General features: G+C 52.5%; 7 protein-coding genes across 8 annotated transcripts; 3 read left to right on the top strand and 4 right to left on the bottom strand.

Moving 5' to 3' along the window:
- Positions 1–743: 743 nt before the first annotated feature.
- AAFC00_001258 (uncharacterized protein) lies at positions 744–2,168 on the top strand (the record flags this gene model as incomplete). The annotated part of the gene is made up of 5 exons (XM_069340427.1): positions 744–768; positions 821–845; positions 901–959; positions 1,013–1,924; positions 1,993–2,168. The coding sequence occupies 5 exons, from the start codon at positions 744–746 to the stop codon at positions 2,166–2,168; spliced, it is 1,197 nt and encodes a 398-aa protein (XP_069203892.1).
- An 857-nt stretch (positions 2,169–3,025) lies between these two features.
- AAFC00_001257 (uncharacterized protein) lies at positions 3,026–6,472 on the top strand (the record flags this gene model as incomplete). The annotated part of the gene is made up of 6 exons (XM_069340426.1): positions 3,026–4,710; positions 4,885–4,975; positions 5,131–5,462; positions 5,521–6,018; positions 6,076–6,274; positions 6,332–6,472. The coding sequence occupies 6 exons, from the start codon at positions 3,026–3,028 to the stop codon at positions 6,470–6,472; spliced, it is 2,946 nt and encodes a 981-aa protein (XP_069203891.1).
- Positions 6,473–8,042: 1,570 nt separating this feature from the next.
- Positions 8,043–10,662, bottom strand: AAFC00_001256 (uncharacterized protein; the record flags this gene model as incomplete). 2 transcript variants are annotated; one of them, XM_069340424.1, is made up of 3 exons in its annotated part: positions 8,043–8,402; positions 8,473–10,314; positions 10,387–10,662. In XM_069340424.1, the coding sequence occupies 3 exons, from the start codon at positions 10,660–10,662 to the stop codon at positions 8,043–8,045; spliced, it is 2,478 nt and encodes an 825-aa protein (XP_069203889.1). The 2 variants fall into 2 exon arrangements, with proteins under 2 accessions (XP_069203889.1, XP_069203890.1); XM_069340425.1 differs by having other exon boundaries at positions 8,473–10,662.
- Positions 10,663–12,447: 1,785 nt separating this feature from the next.
- AAFC00_001255 (uncharacterized protein) lies at positions 12,448–13,696 on the bottom strand (the record flags this gene model as incomplete). The annotated part of the gene is made up of 4 exons (XM_069340423.1): positions 12,448–12,498; positions 12,564–13,057; positions 13,124–13,370; positions 13,430–13,696. The coding sequence occupies 4 exons, from the start codon at positions 13,694–13,696 to the stop codon at positions 12,448–12,450; spliced, it is 1,059 nt and encodes a 352-aa protein (XP_069203888.1).
- A 786-nt stretch (positions 13,697–14,482) lies between these two features.
- On the bottom strand, positions 14,483–15,147 carry AAFC00_001254 (uncharacterized protein; the record flags this gene model as incomplete). Its single annotated transcript, XM_069340422.1, has 5 exons — positions 14,483–14,490; positions 14,553–14,591; positions 14,661–14,709; positions 14,774–14,854; positions 14,908–15,147. 5 exons carry the CDS (start codon positions 15,145–15,147, stop codon positions 14,483–14,485), a joined length of 417 nt encoding a protein of 138 aa, XP_069203887.1.
- A 477-nt stretch (positions 15,148–15,624) lies between these two features.
- AAFC00_001253 (uncharacterized protein) lies at positions 15,625–16,433 on the top strand (the record flags this gene model as incomplete). The annotated part of the gene is made up of 3 exons (XM_069340421.1): positions 15,625–15,983; positions 16,054–16,205; positions 16,261–16,433. 3 exons carry the CDS (start codon positions 15,625–15,627, stop codon positions 16,431–16,433), a joined length of 684 nt encoding a protein of 227 aa, XP_069203886.1.
- Positions 16,434–17,804: 1,371 nt separating this feature from the next.
- AAFC00_001252 (uncharacterized protein) lies at positions 17,805–19,483 on the bottom strand (the record flags this gene model as incomplete). Its single annotated transcript, XM_069340420.1, has 3 exons — positions 17,805–19,265; positions 19,317–19,400; positions 19,466–19,483. The coding sequence occupies 3 exons, from the start codon at positions 19,481–19,483 to the stop codon at positions 17,805–17,807; spliced, it is 1,563 nt and encodes a 520-aa protein (XP_069203885.1).
- Between the last annotated feature and the right edge of the window lie 246 nt (positions 19,484–19,729).

The following is a 19,729-nucleotide window of genomic DNA, read 5'->3' as shown; positions in this document are numbered from 1 at the left end:
AGTGATGTAACGCGGGTCATTCTTCGACGTACGTGAAGTATACGAGGCGCGGCACGGCTACGATTCTTTCGATTCCAGCCTTTCGAATGGCTCAGTCAGTTGTATTCTAGATTCTGATATCCATAATATTAAGCGGTCTACAGGATAGCATTCAAGTTCATGGCTCAATTATTAATTACTCTATTAGCCTTACATTCGCAAAACTTCTGTTTCTTCTATGTCACGCTACACCATTCCATGATTTATTTACAGTATTGCAGCCAAGGTATTGCAGCTTCGAGGGTTGGAAAAGTCAAGTCCTTGGATACGATATCGGTCTTGAGCTGTTGACTTAGGATGGCTCAATGATGGCTCGAAGCTCGTAGAATGGACGTATCGTAGCGGTCGTGGTTCGAAAGGGCAGTCAAATGCGACAGACGTAGGAGAGTCTTCGAGGTTGCGTTCTCATCCAGCCTGAGTCCGCCGTTATCACTTATGTTGTGGTGATGATCACTGTATCCACTGTAAACCAATGCCTTGATACAAAATGCAGCCAAGGTCTGGTCATTGGGCCGAAGGCGGGATGTGTGATGCATCGTCATGCGTGGGGCTCTCGACAAAGCACAAGACAAGACAAACCCCACCTATTTGGGAGCTGGAGTGAAATCCATGTGCGGAAGACGCAAAGCTCTCTTGGCCTTCTTCCACTCACATCACATTATATCACATCCCCACTATACACCACTAATCCACTATTGCCCATCATGGCCGAAGAAAAGGTTGAGATCGGTAAGTCAGCCGCTTACTGGATATGTGAAAAATTACTGAATCCATCTCTCAGATTACTCTCTGAACAACCCCGATACGTATGAATCATAGATTGTGCAAAGGTCACCTGCCTCAATTTTAACATGGAAACAGCCTTACCAAGTACAAGACTGCCGCTCAGATTTCCCACAAAGTCCTCGAGACAGTTTCAGGTACACTCGCATGATCGGTCACATGTCGAATCACCCCAATTGACCTGCTCTAGGATGGTGCAAGGAGGGCGCCAGCATCGTTGATCTTTGCGAGAGAGGCGACAAGCTGCTCGAGGAGGAGGTCGCCAAGGTCTACAAGGGCAAGAAGATCTCCAAGGGTATCGCACACCCTACCACCGTGTCTCCTAGCTCATACGTCACTCCCTACACTCCTCTCAAGGCCGATGCCGAGGAGGCTGCCACCACTCTCAAGGCCGCAGAGGCTGTGAAGATCCAGCTCGGAGCACAGATCGACGGTTTCGGATCCATTGTTTGCGACACCATCATCGTTGCCGGAGAGGCTTCCAAGGAGGTCCAGGAACAGGAGGCCAACCTTCTTCTTGCTACACACTACGCCAACGAGTTGCTCTTGCGATTGATGGTGCCCCCAGGTCTCCTTGCCACGGGCAGCGAAGAGGAGAAGGCCAAGGCCCAGTCCCAGAAGCCGTACAGCCAAGGCAGAATTACGCAGCTGTTGGAGAAGGTTGTCAAGAGCTACGGCTGCAACTTGGTCGAGAACACCACCTGCTGGCAATTCGAGCGAAATGAAATCGAGGGCAAGAAGAAGATCATCCTGGAGCCCGGCGAGGGTGTCCGCGGAGAGGGACTTCCCGAGGTTGGCGAGGTTTGGGGTGTAGAAGTTGGTGTCAGTGTTGGTACCGGCAAGGTCAAGACTCTTAGCAACCGCCCTACCCTGCACCGTCGCACCACCACCACCTACGGTCTCAAGCGCCCCAGCTCAAGAGCCACCCTTTCGGAGGTTGTCAAGAAGTTCGGAACCTTCCCCTTCTCTCTCCGTCAACTCGACGATGAGCGTGCCGCCAAGGTCGGTGTTGTTGAGTGCGTCCGCGGTGGCGTCATTCGCCAGTACGAGGTCATCGGTGACAAGGACAACGAGGCCGTCTCCCGTGTCTTCAGCACTGTTGGTAAGTTCACAAAGACTTCGAGATTCAGCAATTGTCTTGGTGTGCGCAAAGCTAATTCCCAAACTCAGCCATTACCAAGAACGGCCTCACTAGATTGAGTGCTCCTCCTGCACTAGATCTCGAGAAGTACAAGACGGACAAGAAGATCACCGATGAGGAGATCCTCAAGATCCTCGAAGAGCCTCTCGCTAAGGCGACAAAGAGCAAGAACAAGAAGAAGCCCGCTGCCAAGACAGAGGCGTAGAAGAAACATCTCTACCCAAAGGCAGAGCTGAATCACGCATGAGCGGCCACACAAGCTTGGCTACTATGCGAATACGCCATTTCCTCGTGACGCATATAGCAGATACATGCAGCGCCCTCGGGCCTAGTCTTGGGAAATGGCCACGAAGCACAAAGATATAGGAAAAAAAGTTGACGCATGGGACACTTGGGACACAATATGAAGTACAGTAGAGTATATTTCGACTGTATTGAAAGACAAGCATTGTGCAGCGCATTGCAGAGATCCATTAGAGTGTGCAGGTGAAGGAGTGTCATATGCATTCGGTTGAACAAAGCAGTGTAGCAGCCTAATGCTAATGCTGGTCTTGCCTCTGACCTTGCTGTGTAACACGAAACCCAATAATTTTCGAACGAGGCAGCTACGGATATATGTTACATCACGTGAATTTCTCACATCTATTCAACAGAGCATTCGTCTTGATATACACCCAGTGGAGTGGCTGGGAAAATTTGCCCCTATCCGTACAGCAACAATCCAGGCATAGCAACAATAGAGTTGTTAGAAGCCCAGTTAGATCGGTGGTGCACTTCGCTGACCTCCGAACTTCGTGCACTGCATCAACGCATCGCGTTATTTCAACCAAATATTGACGCCACGACGCGCCGAGACGTGATAGAACGTATAGAATCTTCTGATTTACTGAAAGGTCCGCCCGCAATTGGACAGCCCTGGGTAGGAGGATGATCCCGTAGCGGAAGAATAGGCAATCGCTAACATGTGCAGAGGCGTCACACGGGAACCGGGCTCGACTTTGTGAGGCAGGAACCACTTAAGTGTACGGAAACCACACAACCCCAAGGCGGTATCCGGAAGTCATGCCTGGAACGAATAACGGCAGATCAAGACATTCGAGTAGTCACGCGCGAGCATCGCAGTCAGTGCCAAAGGAGAAAAAAGATGACGAAAGCACGGGGTGGATAGAGCCGCCCCTGGAAAACCCCAAAGCGAGTTATGAAGACCACGGAGGCGCAGCTTTCGGAGTGTTGGAAGACATGTTGCCATTAGGCCAGGCTCCTAATGCCAAAGTGAGATCAAGGGTGCGCGGAGATCCAGCGCCGAAGAAGAACGTATCAGGCAAGAGCAGTGCTGGCGGCGTTCTCTCAGACACCCAGGACACTCCTGAGATGACTCCCTCGCTCGACCTCCCTGCGCTCCCTGAGGATGCTGCCATGACACAAGAGCCGCCTTTAGTCATCTTCGACGACGAAAAGGATCAAGACTACATGCCTCGTAAGGCCAAAAAGACGGGCAAAGGAAAGACTTCCAGGAGCAGTTTGGCCAGAACTGTTGCTTCGTCTCCTGCAATTGCATCTACCCCGGCTCAGTCAACTCCTGTCATCGCACCACGTAAATCGCCTTCGGAAGCCTCTGGGCGCACTCGCAACGCGGCCACACCTTCAACAATTGCAAAGCCTGCATCTGCGACTCCTGCGTCAAAGCGTGCCCCGCGAAAATCCACCACTCCAAAACCCACCGTTCAGCAGGTCAAGATCGCTCGACCAAACCTGCCGGAAATCATCGACGCAGCAGTCAGAAAATCGCGAGAAGTCAACAACCCTACCCTTGGTTTATGCCTCCGCGAGATTTACAACGAGAGTCTTTTGGACCAGAGTATGATGGACCTGCTTGCCGTCATCCTTGATCAAACGGCTACGCCAGACCAAGTGAATCAATTTCGCGGCCACCTCAATCGTGTCAAGAAGGATATCAAAGCTAAAGAAGAACTCCCTCGTAAGTCTAAGAAATCGCCTTCTCGTAAGAACGGTAGCACGTCGTCAAATTCTGCTCCTCCGCTAGAGTCAGTCCCGCGCCAATCCATCGAGGCGCCGGCTGCTCTACCTCGGCCGAAGATCTCGATTCGTGTGAACGTCTCCAAAAAGACGTCGGCGGCCGCCCAGGCAAAGGCTCAACAACAACAACAACAACAACAACAACAACAACAAGAGCAACAGGAGAGCACAGTCATGACTCCTCGCAAACGGTCTGGAAGCGCATCAAGCTCGTCTTCGTTGTCTTCCCTCACATCTTTCGAAGAAGATGCCATGGACGTAGACACCGACGACGATTCACTGGCTCAACTCCCTACTTCGGGTGGCATTCCTAAGGCTGATGGCCTGCTGACCGCGCAAGCTAATGGACACGCGTCATTGAAGCGTTCATCTGCAGATGCTGACATTGAAGATCGCGAGGGCTTACTCGCCACGAAGAAGCAAAAGCTCAGCCAAACGATAGATCGTGTGGATAGAAGTCGCCCTAGCTACGAGCGCGCTGAGCGGACTGAGTCCTCCGCTCCAACCCTGACGAACGGCAAGCCTGTCAATCCTCCTGTGCGCCTCACGGCGAACGGATGGGACGATGACTCCAAGGGCCAGGAACCAGACTCTCCTGGTGCAGGCTCTCCGCTCACCGACATGTCATCGCCTCCGCTTAGACGAGCCACGCCTCCGTCCGGAGCAGCATCCATCAAGAACACGAAGAAAAAGGCAAAGACCAAGCAATCGTAAGTCACCACTCATTCTATGCTACTGTAAAGCCAATCGTCTGCCAAGACTCGGTCATGTGGAAGGCCACGTGTTACAGTCTGCACCACACCTCGCAAGACTGACTTGATGACTGTCGGATTTTCTTTTCTTCATCTATGAGTGCTGTCTGCTAATACTCTCTTGTCATACAGGCCGACGAAGAAACAAACAACGGGCAATGGTGGAGGAATTAACGGCAGTGGCGGGAGAGAAAGCCCCCTCGGCTACGATGACAATGCAGAGGTACGATTTCCCCAGAAAGCATCAGCCCTCACCAACCTCCATTCTTCCCATCTGCACCCTATACACATCGTTTGCTTGACAAATGCCACACGTCACACATCCCGAGCCTGATGGGGAAGTTTCGGGATCGACATATATTGACACATTGTGTACAGTCCGATAACGATGACTACTGCTCCTCGTGTCGCACCAGTGGTTACCTCCTATGTTGCGACGGCTGCGATCGAGCATTCCATTTTGCTTGTCTCGATCCGCCGATGACACAAGAATCAAATGAGCTCCAGGAACCGTGGTTCTGCTTCAAGTGTGTGGCGAAACGCGGGCAACCGCAGAAGCACTCACGTGGGCTCTTTTCCACGCTTCTGACCGATCTGGACAAGCGAAATCCATCGATATTCAGCTTGCCGGCAGACATCAGAGACTATTTCGATGGAGTCGCTACTGGCAAGGATGGTCGCTTCCTCGAAGCTTCGAATAACAAGACAAGGTTTGCCACCCGCGACTGTGAGGCACCGCCCGCTATGCAGAAGCTAATCTACTATCAGGAGCCGCGCTGGCTATGACGAGCTTCCGGACAACTTCAAAACAAAAGACGCCAAGGGACAGTCTATTCTCTGCTATCAATGCAACCGATCATCCATGGGTCGTCGGGAGATTGTCACCTGCGACCAATGCAGTGCGCACTGGCATCTTGATTGTCTGGACCCGCCCCTCGCAAATCCACCCTTCCGTGACTCGTGGGGAAAGAAGTTTCGCGACTGGCTATGTCCTCTTCATGTCGAACATGAACTTCGTGAGATGGACTTGGCACGCCTCGCGGCTCATCAGCTCGAGAGAGACAGAAAGGTTTTCATGCGCAGGCCTCGAAACGCCAAAGTTATCGACACATCTCTTAATCGGGGATTTATCAACAATGGTGTTATTGAAGTTATCAACGACGAGAGTGAAGAAGAGTCAGACTTTTATGAAGAAGAAGTGTCGGGAGTTGTTTATCGCCTGCCCGAGAAGGGTATCAAGCTCGACTTTATCGATCACGTTCACAAGCAAGTGCTGCTTTAAAGTTCTGTCCGTGCAGCATCAACTAATCATTTTTGTTACAGGACTAGGAGCATGGATGACTTGAACGCGGTACAGCCCGCTGCGCCACCCGCTCTGCCACCGCAACTGAGCAGGCCTGAGTTCATCCGACACTCATTCCTTGAACAAAAGATTGCTCTATCTCTTGTACAATTCGCACACCAGGAGAACGAATTGAACCTCAGCGGCGATAAAGTCGAGACTCTACTTGGTACCGTGATTGTAAGAACCCCATCAGAAGTCTCACACGCGTTTTCATTCACTGACAGACAACAATAGGCTGAGGCCCCAGAAGAGGTTGTCGAGAAGATGCTGGAAGCCGAAAAGGAGACCAGAGCAAAAGAATCCGAAGAGAAGCGTGAGAAACTGGAGATGCTTCGATCGCTGATCGAAAAACAACTCGAATTGATTGCCGAATAGACCAGACTCGAATTCTTGGGAAAGACGTTGTGGTAGGGTGATGCGTAGGAGAGAGCATGATCAGCGAGGTGAAATAGAACAGAGACTGTTGAAAGGGAGGCTGGTGAAGGGTTTCGCAAGATGCCACGGAAACGAAGAGGCGCGAATCTGCATGACCTTGAAGGAACGGATACGATACAGAGTCGACGATCATCTGAAAGGCAGAGAGAGGTACAACATCGCGCCGCTATACCTGCCTGGCCTGCAAGAGACGACAGGTCGATATTCCTGGCGATGATTTTTCCCCCCTTTTGTTCACAAAAAACAGCGGTACCGCTACAGCTACCGTCACCACCATCACGACAACGGTATCATCATATTGTCATCAACTACCGATCCCACGACAGGAAAAGAAAGGAAAAGAAAAAGCGAAAGCCCAACGACTAGCGCACAGCCATCCCCCAAGCATACGAGAAGAGTTGCATACATACAGAAGAATCAGAAAAAGAAGAAGGGCACCAAAAAAAAAAAAGGACAAAGCAGAAGAGACGAGGTAGTAGCAGTTGTAGCACTAGCATTTCCACCAGAGCAGAGAGGCAGAGCAGAGAGCAGAGCAGAGCAGAGCAAGGCAGCCTAACAAAGAACCCCCACGAACGAGAAATCCAGTAATTTGTACCATTATCTATACCTTTTCCGCATCATCCCATTTCCACACCATCCATTCCTTCCGATCCCGTTCATCGCGCAATCAACAAGACGAGGGGACAAGAAGGGACAGACATCTTTTCTACGATTCCCTTGTTCTCATGTCGGCCTCTAGAGTTATTCCGCTGATTCGCGTGCGTGGTCGACTCGATATAGCCGTATGAAGGAAACGAGAGGCGAAAATGGCATCGAGGGCGCTGGGGAAGACTTTGTTGTTTTCGTGTATGTAAGCCATGTCGGATCCTGCCTGCCTTCCTGCTTGCCTGCTTGCCTGCTTGCCTGCTTGCTTGCCTAAGCCAGGCTAATTGTCGTGTTTCCTGCTTTTCTGCTCCTTGCGTTTGGTCTCTGCCTGTTACACGTTTGTTCATCTGTTCCTGTTCATCCGCGCCATTTACGAATAGTAAGACTTGAGAAGAAGAAGAAGAAGAAGAAGAAGAAGAAGAAGAAGAAGAAGAAGAAGAAGAAGAAGAAGAAGAAGAAGAAGAAGAAGAAGAAGAAGAAGAAGAAGAAGAAGAAGAAGGTTTCGCCGTGTCTTTGATTCACAATCTAGATGGCTTTTCGATACCCGATACTCTCTTCGGGGGTTTCTTTGCCTTTGTGTAGATGGGCACACGGAGAAGGAAAGGGAGGAGACATTATTGGTACAGATTTCTGGTTTTGCATTCTAGTATGTGTTTCCTATCTTTTCTTCGTTCCGAGTCCTCGTTTGACCTTCAATCTCCGTTCCCTTCCCTTGCTTCTTCTGCTTGTATTCACCGGCCCGCATGAGATACCCGAGGAACGGAAGAAGAGGTCGGGGCTCGGGTCAGATGGTTGAGACTAAGCGCCTGTCATTCACCTCTGCTTCGTCGTCGTCCCTTCCTCTCCGAATGAAACTCTCTTTTTCTTACTTTCCGCTCCCTTCTAATCTTTCCTTGACGGCAGCCTTGTGCTTGCTGTTCATCAGATGCACTTCGAATTTGGCTGCCGTGTCCTCGGGCACCGCGGTATAGAGCTTCTGCGGACAGTCAAAGCACTTGATGCGGGGCACCCACATGAACTTGATGCGTTGCTGACGTGAAGAATCAGGTAGATCGATGGGCGGAGGTGGGGACGACCCCTGGGGTAGCGTTTTGGGATCGAAGCGGGCTGCGGTGCCATTGTCGGCGTCGATGGCGGCGAAGCGCATGAGACCGCTGAATTTTGATCGTGGGTGACGGGTGCGGAGTTGGTCGAGGGCGGTGGTCAACCAAGGGGGTATAGGAGGCTGCAAAAAGCATCGTTAGTACACTGTTCATTAGATGCAAAAGAGCGAGAGAGGAACGAGAGAGTCGTACTGTTGAGTCGTTTGGCATGGGCGTGCGTGGCGCATCTACACGGCCTTGAGAGTCATACTCTATATCTTTAGGAACAGATGAATCCCCAGCCTGAGGCAGCGTACGGGCTGGAGTGGCAGAGTTGCGTTGCGATGCCGGTAAAGACTTGTTCTGCATCGCTGGCGTTGAAGGTGCCTGCTTCGGAGCCTGTGCTGCTGAAGCTTGCGGGAAAGAGGTCGGGAAACCAGAGAGCGGCGGTGCTGCTGCGCGGCCGAACTTGCGTTTGGACAACCATTGCCTGAATCTCGCAGGGCTGATCTTCAGCTTGACGAGCAGGGAAGTCGGTTCGGCTGTGTCCTCACGGGTATCTAGCCCCGCAGTTGTGCGACGTGAGGTCCGCGATTCGCTGAACGCCATGATATCGGGTGTCGCTGATCTACCATAGTTTGCGCGCATCGCTGCAGTTGCTGCAGAAGCTGCACCGCGCATACCTCTAGTACGTGCAGTGCCTCCCACCAGTTGCGATGGAGCAGGCGATTCAGCACCCGACTCATCTGCTTCGAGATCTTCCGAGTCGCTTCCTTCGTCAAGACGCGCGCCAGGCCTACGACCTCTGCCGGAAGCCGCGCGACGGATCTTGAAGATACCGCTAGCTTCGAGGGTTTCGGCAGCTCCAGGGATGACCGATGACACCACGAGCGAGCGCACCGTTCTCTGTCGCTCCTTGAGATCTGGAAGGGCGGGTCCGCCACGCCGGTTGAGTTGCCGTTTCTGCGCACGCTGTTCTCGCAACATGGAGAGCTCGGTCTTCTCCAACTCCATCTCGCTGAGCTCGTACATGTATGGTGTCCAATCTTTCTGTGCTTGGTGCGGCCTGAATATGGAAGGTAGAGGTGTGGGTAGCATATTATCGCGAATGTCTGGGTCTTCTATCGGTCTTCCATCGAAGCCATGGTTGGTCAAGAACAAACTCCTGGTGTAGAGCTGCGACTGCTCCCGTATGGAGTGCGCGATGGCAGTAGCAAATTCGCCACTAAGAGAAAGGTCCAGAGCCATCTGGCGCGCAAAGTCTTCGGGGGAGTTGAGGGGATTGTTAGTGTCCCACTCGAACTGGTCAACTAAAGTGATGTGTCCAATGGTAATGTTGAGCTTGATCATTATTCGCATGTCGTCGTTCTTGTGGGCACCGTAGGGCAGATCAGGCTCGGCAGGCACGCCTGAAGGGTAAATGTGGGGGAAGTAGTTCTGCAGCTGCTCCATGAGTTCTTGGTGGACCTGACGCGCAATCATGGGGCTTGAATCCTGGGGCAGTTTGAGATCTTCGACCAGAGTCTCGGCGAACTGTTGCGGGTCGATGAGTCTGTCGTTGAGGTTCCAAGTAAATGTGTCACGCAGCCGCAGTTTTTCCAATTCGATATCAAGGCGCACAGGCACCAGCTCTTCCAGATATTCGGCTTGCTGAGCGAGGTCTTTCCTCGGGAGATATAGCGGACGCGAGCGTCTCCCGGCAGGCGGCCTGCGATGCATTGGATATTCAATATGAGCTCGGTCGTCTGTACGGCCATTGCCGTAGCCAGCATATCCCATGCCGAATACTGCTCCGGGGTTCTGCGCCCTTATCCGCCCGACCTCGTGCATGTACCACTCCTTTTCCTGCTCTTTGGCGCGAAGGAGAGTGCGCGACCTGTCAGCCTGATCGTTCATTGTAGCAGCATGGAGAGAATCGCGCTGTATGTAGCGATTCAAGATTATCTCGTCGTGCGAGGCTGGAGGAGACGACGGGCCATCCACGGCCGAAGGGGTATTTATTGATTTCCGCGTGCCGGAACGTGAGCGCTTCCTGCTCATCTGGGCGCCATATGACTGGCTGTCGTTGGGAGTCGAAGGTCCATTGGAGGACGCAGCACCCGCACCAGCACCACTACCACCACCTACAGCGGGGGATGGCGAAGGCACATCTATCCCAGAGGCGGCCATGACGTCCTTTGCGCGTTGCTTGCCGTTGCGGATGGCATCGCCAGTGTCGGACGAGGACGATGCTTCTTGTTGAGCCGAAGCAGTGGCCGCCGGGGAGGAGAAAGCAGAGTTGTTGACAGCTGGTGAGGCAGGCTGGGCCGAGGCATTTCGTCCAGCGGGGGGTTGCGACAGATTGAATGCCTGGCCATTGGTCTGAAAGGGCGGCGCAGGTGAGTTGATGGAGGGAGATTGCATGATAAATCGGAGATGGGGGGAGGGTGAGGGTGGAGGTTTAATGATGATGGTTCAAGACACACAGCTCTCGTGATAGCGCGACGCGCTCATCCAACAATGACGCGCTTCAGAGACTATCATTCATCAATCAATCAAGCAAAGCAACAATAACAAGCAGGGCCGAAAACGGGCTACGAGCAACAGATGGTCAGCGACAAGGATGGAGCATGGACGCGTCGTCGCCAATTGGGCGGCCGTGCGGGTCCAGGTGAGCAAAGAAGCGCGAGCGAGGGACGGGGATGCAACGACGAAGCCATGACAAGACGAGCCGACTTGGCGTTCTTTTGCTTGTGCCGTCTGTTCTTAGGTGAAGAGAGAGACTGAGGGAAGACGTGGGGAAAAGGGCAGGGTAGGCTAAGACTGCCTCTGGTGTACAGTAGGTAGGGCTTTGTTCAGGCCTTGAGCCAAAGTATGATCTGGCAAGGTAAAAGGTAAAGGGTAAAAAGGGAACTGATAGAGGGTATGTGTGTGTGTAAATGTAATTGTGCGCATGTCCTCACGATACGGGATGATGAGATGGAAGCAGCAGCTGCAACAATCAAGGTGACAACAACAGTAGTACCTTTTTCCAGGGACAAGACAGGCAATCAAATCAGAACGAGGGGAAAACGACAAGAGAAAGTGATGCACATACCTTTCCAGAGAGCATGCCAGAAGGGACAAGGTAAGGCAGCTAATGTGACCGACCTGGCCTGGGTTTGGTCTGCGTCACCGTCCGTCGGGCCCTTTGGGCGGGCGCGGAGATTGAGGGCGTGTGTTTGAAAGCGTGAATTATTTCTGACCCCTCGGGTTCGAGACCGGTACCACTTTACGGGAGCCCTGACACTGCTTCTCTAGACGGTTCCGCCGATGGCTGCTGCTGCTGCTGCTGCTGCTGCTGGCTGTATCCGAGAGACTCGAGAGCTGTGCGGCGAATCCGGGACTATCGTGAGGCAAAGCCTGGTAATTGGCGGTCACTCGTACTGTACGTTGGAAAATGGGCAGATGATGCCCGCTCTAGCCCTGATCAACCCTTGCCTGCAGCTTTGCCCTTATAATCAGCAACACATTTGTTGACTATTACTTGTACCTCGCCGAAGACAGTCGGTCTACACGTAAAATGACTCGCTTTTGTTGTGCTACGTGTCAGATATCACAGTCGATTTATCTGCCCTTTACTTTGTGTCTGCTCGACAACACAGCAGGGCATAAGGCGACTTGATTCACGAATCACACCTATCGTACTGCTCTATGATGGTCATGTCACGTGTCGCTTGACATGTTGACATTCTAAACCACGTGCTTCGAGATACAAGTATAATGGCGACCGCAATAGCCGAGACCACCATGTGGGACCCTATTCGCATTGTATGATTATAATTCACTTGTAGTAAAAGATCGCGATCTGTGGTAGAAGGGGAAATTGTGCATCGTTGTGGTTGTAGAAGTGCAAGATCTTACGGTGGCATGCCTTCAGCGCGCTGCATCTCCAATCCCCATATGTCAGGGCAGCAGCGCCATCGCTGGAGGGTGCCACTCGCTCTTCTCCCACCTAAGACGGGGGTAATTGTTTTTATCAAGGTCGTCAAGCGGAAAACACCTTTCCGGTAGCGCTCGAACATACTTGAGTCCAGTCCTATCTTATTTTTTTTTGGTAACCGAAACTTTCACCGTGCATATAATTTTCCATCGTCTGGGACATTCGCTCTGCCTCTCCCAGTTCTGCAACACTCCCATTACATTTTTCTATAATCACCGTCAAATTCATTACAGCAGCGAGTCCAATCTGGTAAAGACACTCAAACATGCAGCGACGACCTGTGGTCATGTGGTCAGTATAATGTGTTGTGCGAGGTAGACAGGGAGGGCTTGTATGGGCTTACCTCCAGCTGAAGTTCCTTGTCTTTGGAACCATTCACTTCGTCGGCAACGACCTGTCCCAAGTTTGCACCGATAGTTCCAGGACCACCTGTTCGCTTGCCAAATGGCCATTGTGAGTATTCTGCTAGCAACTCGTCCACTTGAGCAAAGGCTCGTTCACGTGACTCGTGGCCGAGGGTGGTGAGGGCGTTCTCCAGCACGTTGGCGGCGTATGCAGCGCAGACCATGGTGATGGTGCGTAGATATCGGAATTCCAGCTCGTCTGGGAGGAATTGGCTGGCGGGAAGAACAACGGTGCGGTTGGTGAGTAAGGTTCGGACGCGACGGCGGATCTCGTCTTTGGCACCTCCATCGGCGACGGGGTGGGTGGCCATGTCGAAGAGCAGGAAGTTGCGCTTCTCGGTGCGAAGGATGCCCTTGTCCACAAGCCCCTTGGCCAAGCGTTCTCGCACTTGCTTGAGTTGATAGCCTATTTTCATAAGGTTCCACGTCTCACCTGGCGAGAGAAGTTAGCATTGGCAGATGATCGAAACCCATTCCGGGCGGGGACATGTATTTGTACCACTCATAAGATCTATCCACGAGGCCACGCTCATCTTCTCGCTGGTCTTCATCATCTTCAGGGCCTCGTCCAGCAGCACCTCTCCAGTCAGAGTATCGTCTATGACCTCGATGAGTCTGTCGGAAAGGGGGTATCGTCGCCTGGCCGAGTCCTTTTGCATGCTTATCCGCCCGCGGAAAGCCAGCTCTATGACGATGCAGCCCCGTAGGGCGTACGAGATGTTGTCGTTCCAGAAAGAGAGATAGCCCTGGAATGGAGTGTGAGATAACAGCGCACAGGGGTCAGTGGTGGTGTGTCGCAAATTACCTGCTTGTCCTTCAGGCCCATCAATAGGATCTCCTCCATCAATGTGAGCTTTGGCTGCTTGCTCCGCTCGGCGCTCTCGCTGATGTCGCGCGGGTCGAATGCGATCTTGTGTCCATTTTCGGAGCTCTCGTAGGACGTCTCTGGGCCGGACCTGCTGTCTTCTGTTCGCTTGTTGGTGGGCGCGGGAGAGCTGACCCTGCTGCCGTCTCCGTCGTCGGTCGGTCCTGCGCCTCCTCTCCTCCGAGTCAAGCCCGAGGTAGAGGCCATGTCGAAAGGTGAGAGTTAGAAGAGGGAGAGAGGGGCTCAGGCAGCGAGGGCGGTATGTGCGTGTGTGTTGTTGGCTACGAATCTGGGGTGTGAAGCACAACAAAGCAAGGAGAGACGGGGAGCTGGCGTTGTTGGGTGAGATTGGCTTCGCAGACACGGAGGTGCAATCGAGGGGAGTGTGGGGTAACAAATATGTTGGTTAGACGTGGTATTGCACACTTGTGACACAGTAGACTGGCTAGAGGGTCTATGTGGGTGCGGCGTGCAACTGGCAATTGGGGCAGTAGTGTCAAGAGTGGGCGGTAACACGACTCGATCAAGCGCGTAGTGGTCCTGTCTGGCGGCGGGATTTGAACAAGCAGTGAAGCGAAGCAGAAGCAGAAGCAGTCCAGAAGGAATTAAAGGCTGAAGCGTCGCATCTCGCAAAAACAACAATTGGAACCAATTCCCTTCCGCTTAGACCTTCCTCCTAGACCCTCCTCTCCTGTACTTTGTACTCTGTATCAGCATAGTGTACTTTACACGCCTCTACACTCGCATGGCCTCGGCCTTGCGCTTGAGCTACACGGCTTCGAAAAGACTGCTTTACGGGCAAGAAGAAACATTTCATAGTACAGCGGTCCCTTGACCGAGATTGCTAAGCGCAGTACCTCTACAGCTGCAGGTGTATAAAGGTGCTAGAACTCCGACGGCGTCGCGATGCTCGTTCCTCGAGAAATGTAGACAGCCGCCATCCATCCACTCGTCCATCCACCCGCCATGCACTTGTGTTTATTTTCGATACGTTTAGTGAGCTGTTGTTGATTCAGTAATTGGTTCGAGGATTGAGCATGAATGTAGGGCAAATATGACTGACCATCGGGCTGGCTGGTGATGTACTCAACCGCTTGGTTCACTGCACTGCAAGTCAGTAATGTTGTTCTCTCGCAAGACAAAAAAATGGTAAAAGTGAGTGACCACGTACCGCTGTGGATGGCATCGGCGTCCTTGTCGGGGATCTCAATGCTGAACTCCTGTACCTCTCTGTCAGACACGCGCCACTCGGAGCCGAGGCAAAAGACATGATTGAAAACCAACCTCCTCAATGGCCATCACAACCTCGACGGTGTCCAAGCTGTCGAGTCCGAGATCGTTGGTGAAGTGTGCGGTGGGAGAGAGCTAAGCGCGGAGGGTGAGCATTTGGGCGGGCGGATGTTGTTCAAGTCATGTACCTTGGAGGCGTCGGTGACCTTGTCGAAGTTCTTGAGGAGATCAAGGATGCGGCCTTGCACCTCGTCTTGCGACAGACCGGCGTGTGCGGAATAGAATCTGATGGCGGGAAGGATGGTCGAAGGGGCGACAGTTCGGGACTGGAAAGAGGTCTGGATAACTCTGCGGGCGACGGGAGCCTGGGCCCTGGGAGCAGCCTGTGCGAGACATCTGGCAGATCGGAGGATAGCGGTGCGGAACATGGCTGCGACGAGACGGAGGGTGTTGTGGGAGAAAGGTGTTGGGATTGATGGAGCAGGAGGAGGAGGAGGAGGAGGAGGGAATACAACGGCAGTAAATCTGACTTCTGCTTTCTCGAGCTGTTGCAACTCGACTTGACGAAGTGAACTTGTCTCTACTTCGGATTCGCCAGTGCCAAGCCGGTGTGCTCCGTCATCGAGCGCAAGACTGCCGTAACGGGCCATTGAGTGAGTCCCAAACCCCAGTATAAAGATAAAGCTTGATGACCCGGGCTTTGTAAATGAAGGACTGTGATTGGACGAGAGTAAGAGGAATAGTCCCAAGCATCGGAGACACACAGAGCCAGAGCCACAGCCAGAGCCACAGCCAGAGCCAGACACTCTACACACAGTAGAGCAGCAGGCGACACTACAGTAGCACTACACACACTCGCCGAGATCATCACCTTCTCACCACTTTTTCATACACAATCTTGCGCAATGGCAAGTGCTCGACCCATCTCTGCTCTGCTGCGTAGCAGACCCGTCGCCTCCTCTCTTTCCGCCGCCAGACCTTTTCAACAGAGAACAACAGCCGCCCTCTTCTCCACCACCACGTCACGGCCCGCCACCCCCGCCGGCCCTCCTCCCAAGGGCTACCGTCTCGAAGCGCCCAAGAAGTGGAATGAGCAGACCGAGTCCACCGTCGACCGTGTCGGCAACTACTTCCTCCTCACCGAGATGATGCGAGGAATGTACGTTGTCCTCGAGCAATACTTCCGACCACCCTACACCATCTACTACCCCTTCGAGAAGGGTCCCATCAGTCCCCGGTTCAGAGGAGAGCACGCATTGAGAAGGTGAGAGAGAAGAAGCACAAAGCTTGCGCCGTCGAGGGCAACAGAAATGGCTGACTTGCCTCTGCTCCAGATACCCCACCGGAGAGGAGCGATGCATTGCCTGCAAGTTGTGCGAGGCCATCTGCCCGGCCCAAGCCATCACCATTGAAGCCGAGGAGCGCGAGGACGGATCCCGAAGGACGACGAGATACGACATCGACATGACCAAGTGCATCTACTGCGGTGAGTGCTGTTGTCTCTGTCATGCGCCACACAAATATACTGATTTGATGTCCAGGTTTCTGCCAGGAGTCCTGCCCCGTGGACGCCATTGTCGAGACCCCCAACGCAGAGTACGCCACCGAGACCCGTGAGGAGCTTCTGTACAACAAGGAGAAGCTTCTGGCCAACGGAGACAAGTGGGAGCCCGAGATTGCCGCCGTCGCGCGCGCAGATGCTCCTTATCGTTAAACCTCTTTTTTTCTTCTCTTTCTCCTATCAACCGAGCATTGTGGACAGAGGCGTGCTGGGAGCCGAGGAGATATGAAAACGAGAAATCAAAAGACTTGAGAATTAGCATGGCTAGGGGCAAACGATAGGAAAGCGCGCATTTCTTCTTTCCGCCGCTGCTTGTGCTCAGAGCATCTCTCGGGTCGAAAGACACACAAGTCACATCCCACTCATATATATATCCTCGCTTGTCTTTTTGTACCCTCTTTGTACAGATAAACAACTTTTTCCCTCTTCTTGTTTCGAAAAAAAAACCATTCATGCATCTCCTGTTCCATGCGCCTGGTTTCCCTCTGGCTCTCCGCGCTTGTGTCATTTGACCTTGATCTTTCATGGACATCTCTCCCCGATCTCCCATTTCTACCACCTGTTGATCTATCATCGTTTATGAGTGACATATCCCACCAAACAGTCGAGTCCGTTCCTAACCTGCCGATAGAAAAGCTAATCAGGATCAAGTGGGATGGATATCCGAGATCGAATCCTGCGTCTATATCCTATTATCTCAGTCTCGAGTCGGGCAACTGCAGAGTTACAGGTCCACTCAGAATGTATGTCTTTGAGTGATATCCCTTCTCATCTGTTTCTTTCCCGCTCTCCTCTCCTCTCCTCTTCTTGCCCTTGCTTCTGTTTTGTGATTTTCAAAAGTCATGCTACGCCACGCTAGCTACTAAGTTCATGGAAGTATAAGAATCAGAATGCACGCTAGACAGACGATGGAAAATAGAGACCGATCAGTCTAGCAGAAAGATAGAGAGCGAAAAACAGAGAAAAGAAAAAAAAATTCAAAACTCGAGCAACAGGAGACGAGAGCTAGAGAAACGAAGCGGGATAACCCATATCGAGAAGATTCGATGACTTGGTGGAATCGCTTGGAGAGGAAGAGGGGTGTTGGCCTTTGGAAGGACTGGAAGGATGGATGGGAAGGTGCGTATCTTTGCGGTAGCTGGGACAGACACCTTGGCCGAAAAGGTGGGTATACAGTACCTTACTCTGAGGTAAAATTTGAATAGGTGAGTATACTTTTGGGGTAAATGGCTGATAAGGCAGCACATTGATGTGGTGGAGAACAAAATTCAAGAATCCGCTCTCATCCATAAAGGAGAGGAAAGAGAAAATGACTTGTAAGTCAGGTCATAGGACTGAACAAGACACAAGCGATGGTCGCTTGTCATGTCAGAACGATCAGAGATGAAAAGGCAGGTGAGACGCGTATTGGAAACGGAAAAGTCATTCGACCCGTTTTTTGTTCAAGCAGTGACCAGGGTTACCTCGCTTTTGATAAAAGGTATGTATCCTTCATTTCTGGGTGTCACTCCTACTATACCTCTCTCAAGCCTTGAATCTACCCTCGAAACCAGGTCTTCCCTTCTTGCCGCCAGACGAGCCCTTGGACCCTCCCTTGGCACCACCCTTCGCGCCACCCTTCTTGCCTCCCTTCTTGGATCCCTTGTCCTCCCTCCTCTTGGCCAGATTCCTCTCGCGTCTCTCGTCCTTCATCTCCTTGCCCTTCCTCACGTTGTCAAGACGTTCGTTCCACTCGGTCGCGCTCTTGGTCTTGATCTTTTCTTTGCGCTTGAGTGCCTTTCTCAGCAGGCTCTGGTCGTCGCGCAACTTCTCGCCGTGTGCTTTCTTCTTGGCGTTCAGCCACAGGTCTTTTTCCTCAATGTCGGCGCGCTTTTCGACATCTAGGCCCGCGAGACGCTGGGCTTTCTTCTCGGCGGCTTGAAGCGCCGAGCGCGTGTCCTGCGGTCCCTTGCGCTTCTTGTGCTCGTTTAGTGAGGAAAGAGTGGCGTCGGCCTCGACTCCATCCTCAAATGCCACACGGCCAAAGGAGAAGTTGTTTTCTTCGACGCGAGGTGAGAAGATGTCGGTGCTCAGAGGGCTGCCGCTGCCGCGGAGTCGCTCGTTGTTTTTGACTTCCTCTGCCTGCTTGGACTTGAGACGGAGCTCCTTCTTGTGCGCTTTGCGTGCTTCCTCCTTTTTGCGGCGGGTTTCGAGGAGCTCTTGTCTGCTTCTCGCTTGACCCGTGGGTCCATCTGCTTTCCGTCGTGCGCGGAGTTCCTCGATGCGTGCCCTTAGTCGATTCTGGAGCTCTTCTGCGTCGACCTCGGGTAGTTTGAGTGCCCTTTCTTTCTTCTCTTTGGTCTCGGTTGCATTTGATGTGGGAGCTTCGGCGGGCGGGACTATTGAAGATGACGAAGAAGCGGCAGACTGCTGATTTGAGGTGTCGAAAACGGACGAGTCGCGTTCAGGGCTTGTGGGGATGGAGTGGTCGTCTTCGTCTACCAGGCCGGAGAAGTCCATGGCATCGACATGGTCGGATTGAGGAGCGTCTTCCATGTCTTGATCGTCGTCTGAGTCGGCGTCATCGGCGTTGGTCTTTTCTGCGGCGAGTTCGTCGAGATCCTTGTCCTGCTTCTTGGACTTTTTGGCATCCTGCTTTTGCTTGACTTTCTCGGCCTTTTCCTTCTTTGCTTGACGCTTCTCCTTTCGCTTATCGGCGGCGGCAGCCTTCTTCGCGGCTTCCTTTTCCTCGGAAGTCTCTGGTTTGCCGTCTACCTTTTGCTTCTTGTTTTTCCGTAATTCGTCGCCTGTTGACTCTGGTTCGGGAATGGCTGTGGCGGGTGTTGATTCGTCTTCGCTGTCAGAGTCGATGCCGAGCTCCCTCTTTCTCTTCTTTTCGTTCTCATCCATGACGTCCTTTGCCGTCTTTTGGTTCTCGGGGTTCAGCTTTGCTCGCTTGGCGGCGCGCTTCTGCTCTTTGGTCTGCTTCTTCCTCGTCCATTGATCCTGGGACAGTCAGACGACGGCGCTGGAGGGAAGAGGTGGCTGCAAACATACACTGTTGTCCTGGCCATAGTAATCTTTTGCGGGGATGAGGGAAAGAAGTCCTTCGAATGCCTGAGCGTGGCTCTCCAGTCTCGCCTTTATTTTTTGGACGTGTCAGATTCGGGAGAAAATCAGAGAAACAATAGTGTGTTGGGAAATACCTCTAGATCGTCAGCCATGATTACGGTCTCTTTCAAGAAGATGCAATTCAATAAAAGGAAATGACAGAATGATGGCAAAATGGATAGATTATTTCTCTCTCAACCAGAACTTCTCTGAAACTTTCACGAGTGGAAGAAGAGAGGGTTCGAAATCTTGGCAGAAAGAGCCCTTCTTTTAGGTTTAGTTTTAGTTACTTGCTTCCTTAATTACAATACCGCACACCCTGGGGAGGGGAAGGCGCGAGTTTGTCCAGATGCACGGGT

The sequence above is a fragment of the Neodothiora populina genome, assembly GCF_041146345.1.
Source record: "Neodothiora populina strain CPC 39397 chromosome Unknown canker_contig_12, whole genome shotgun sequence".
NCBI classification, from domain to species: domain Eukaryota; kingdom Fungi; phylum Ascomycota; class Dothideomycetes; order Dothideales; family Dothioraceae; genus Neodothiora; species Neodothiora populina.
Note: the sequence above shows the minus strand (reverse complement) of the source record. Positions and strands in the feature narration are given on the sequence as shown.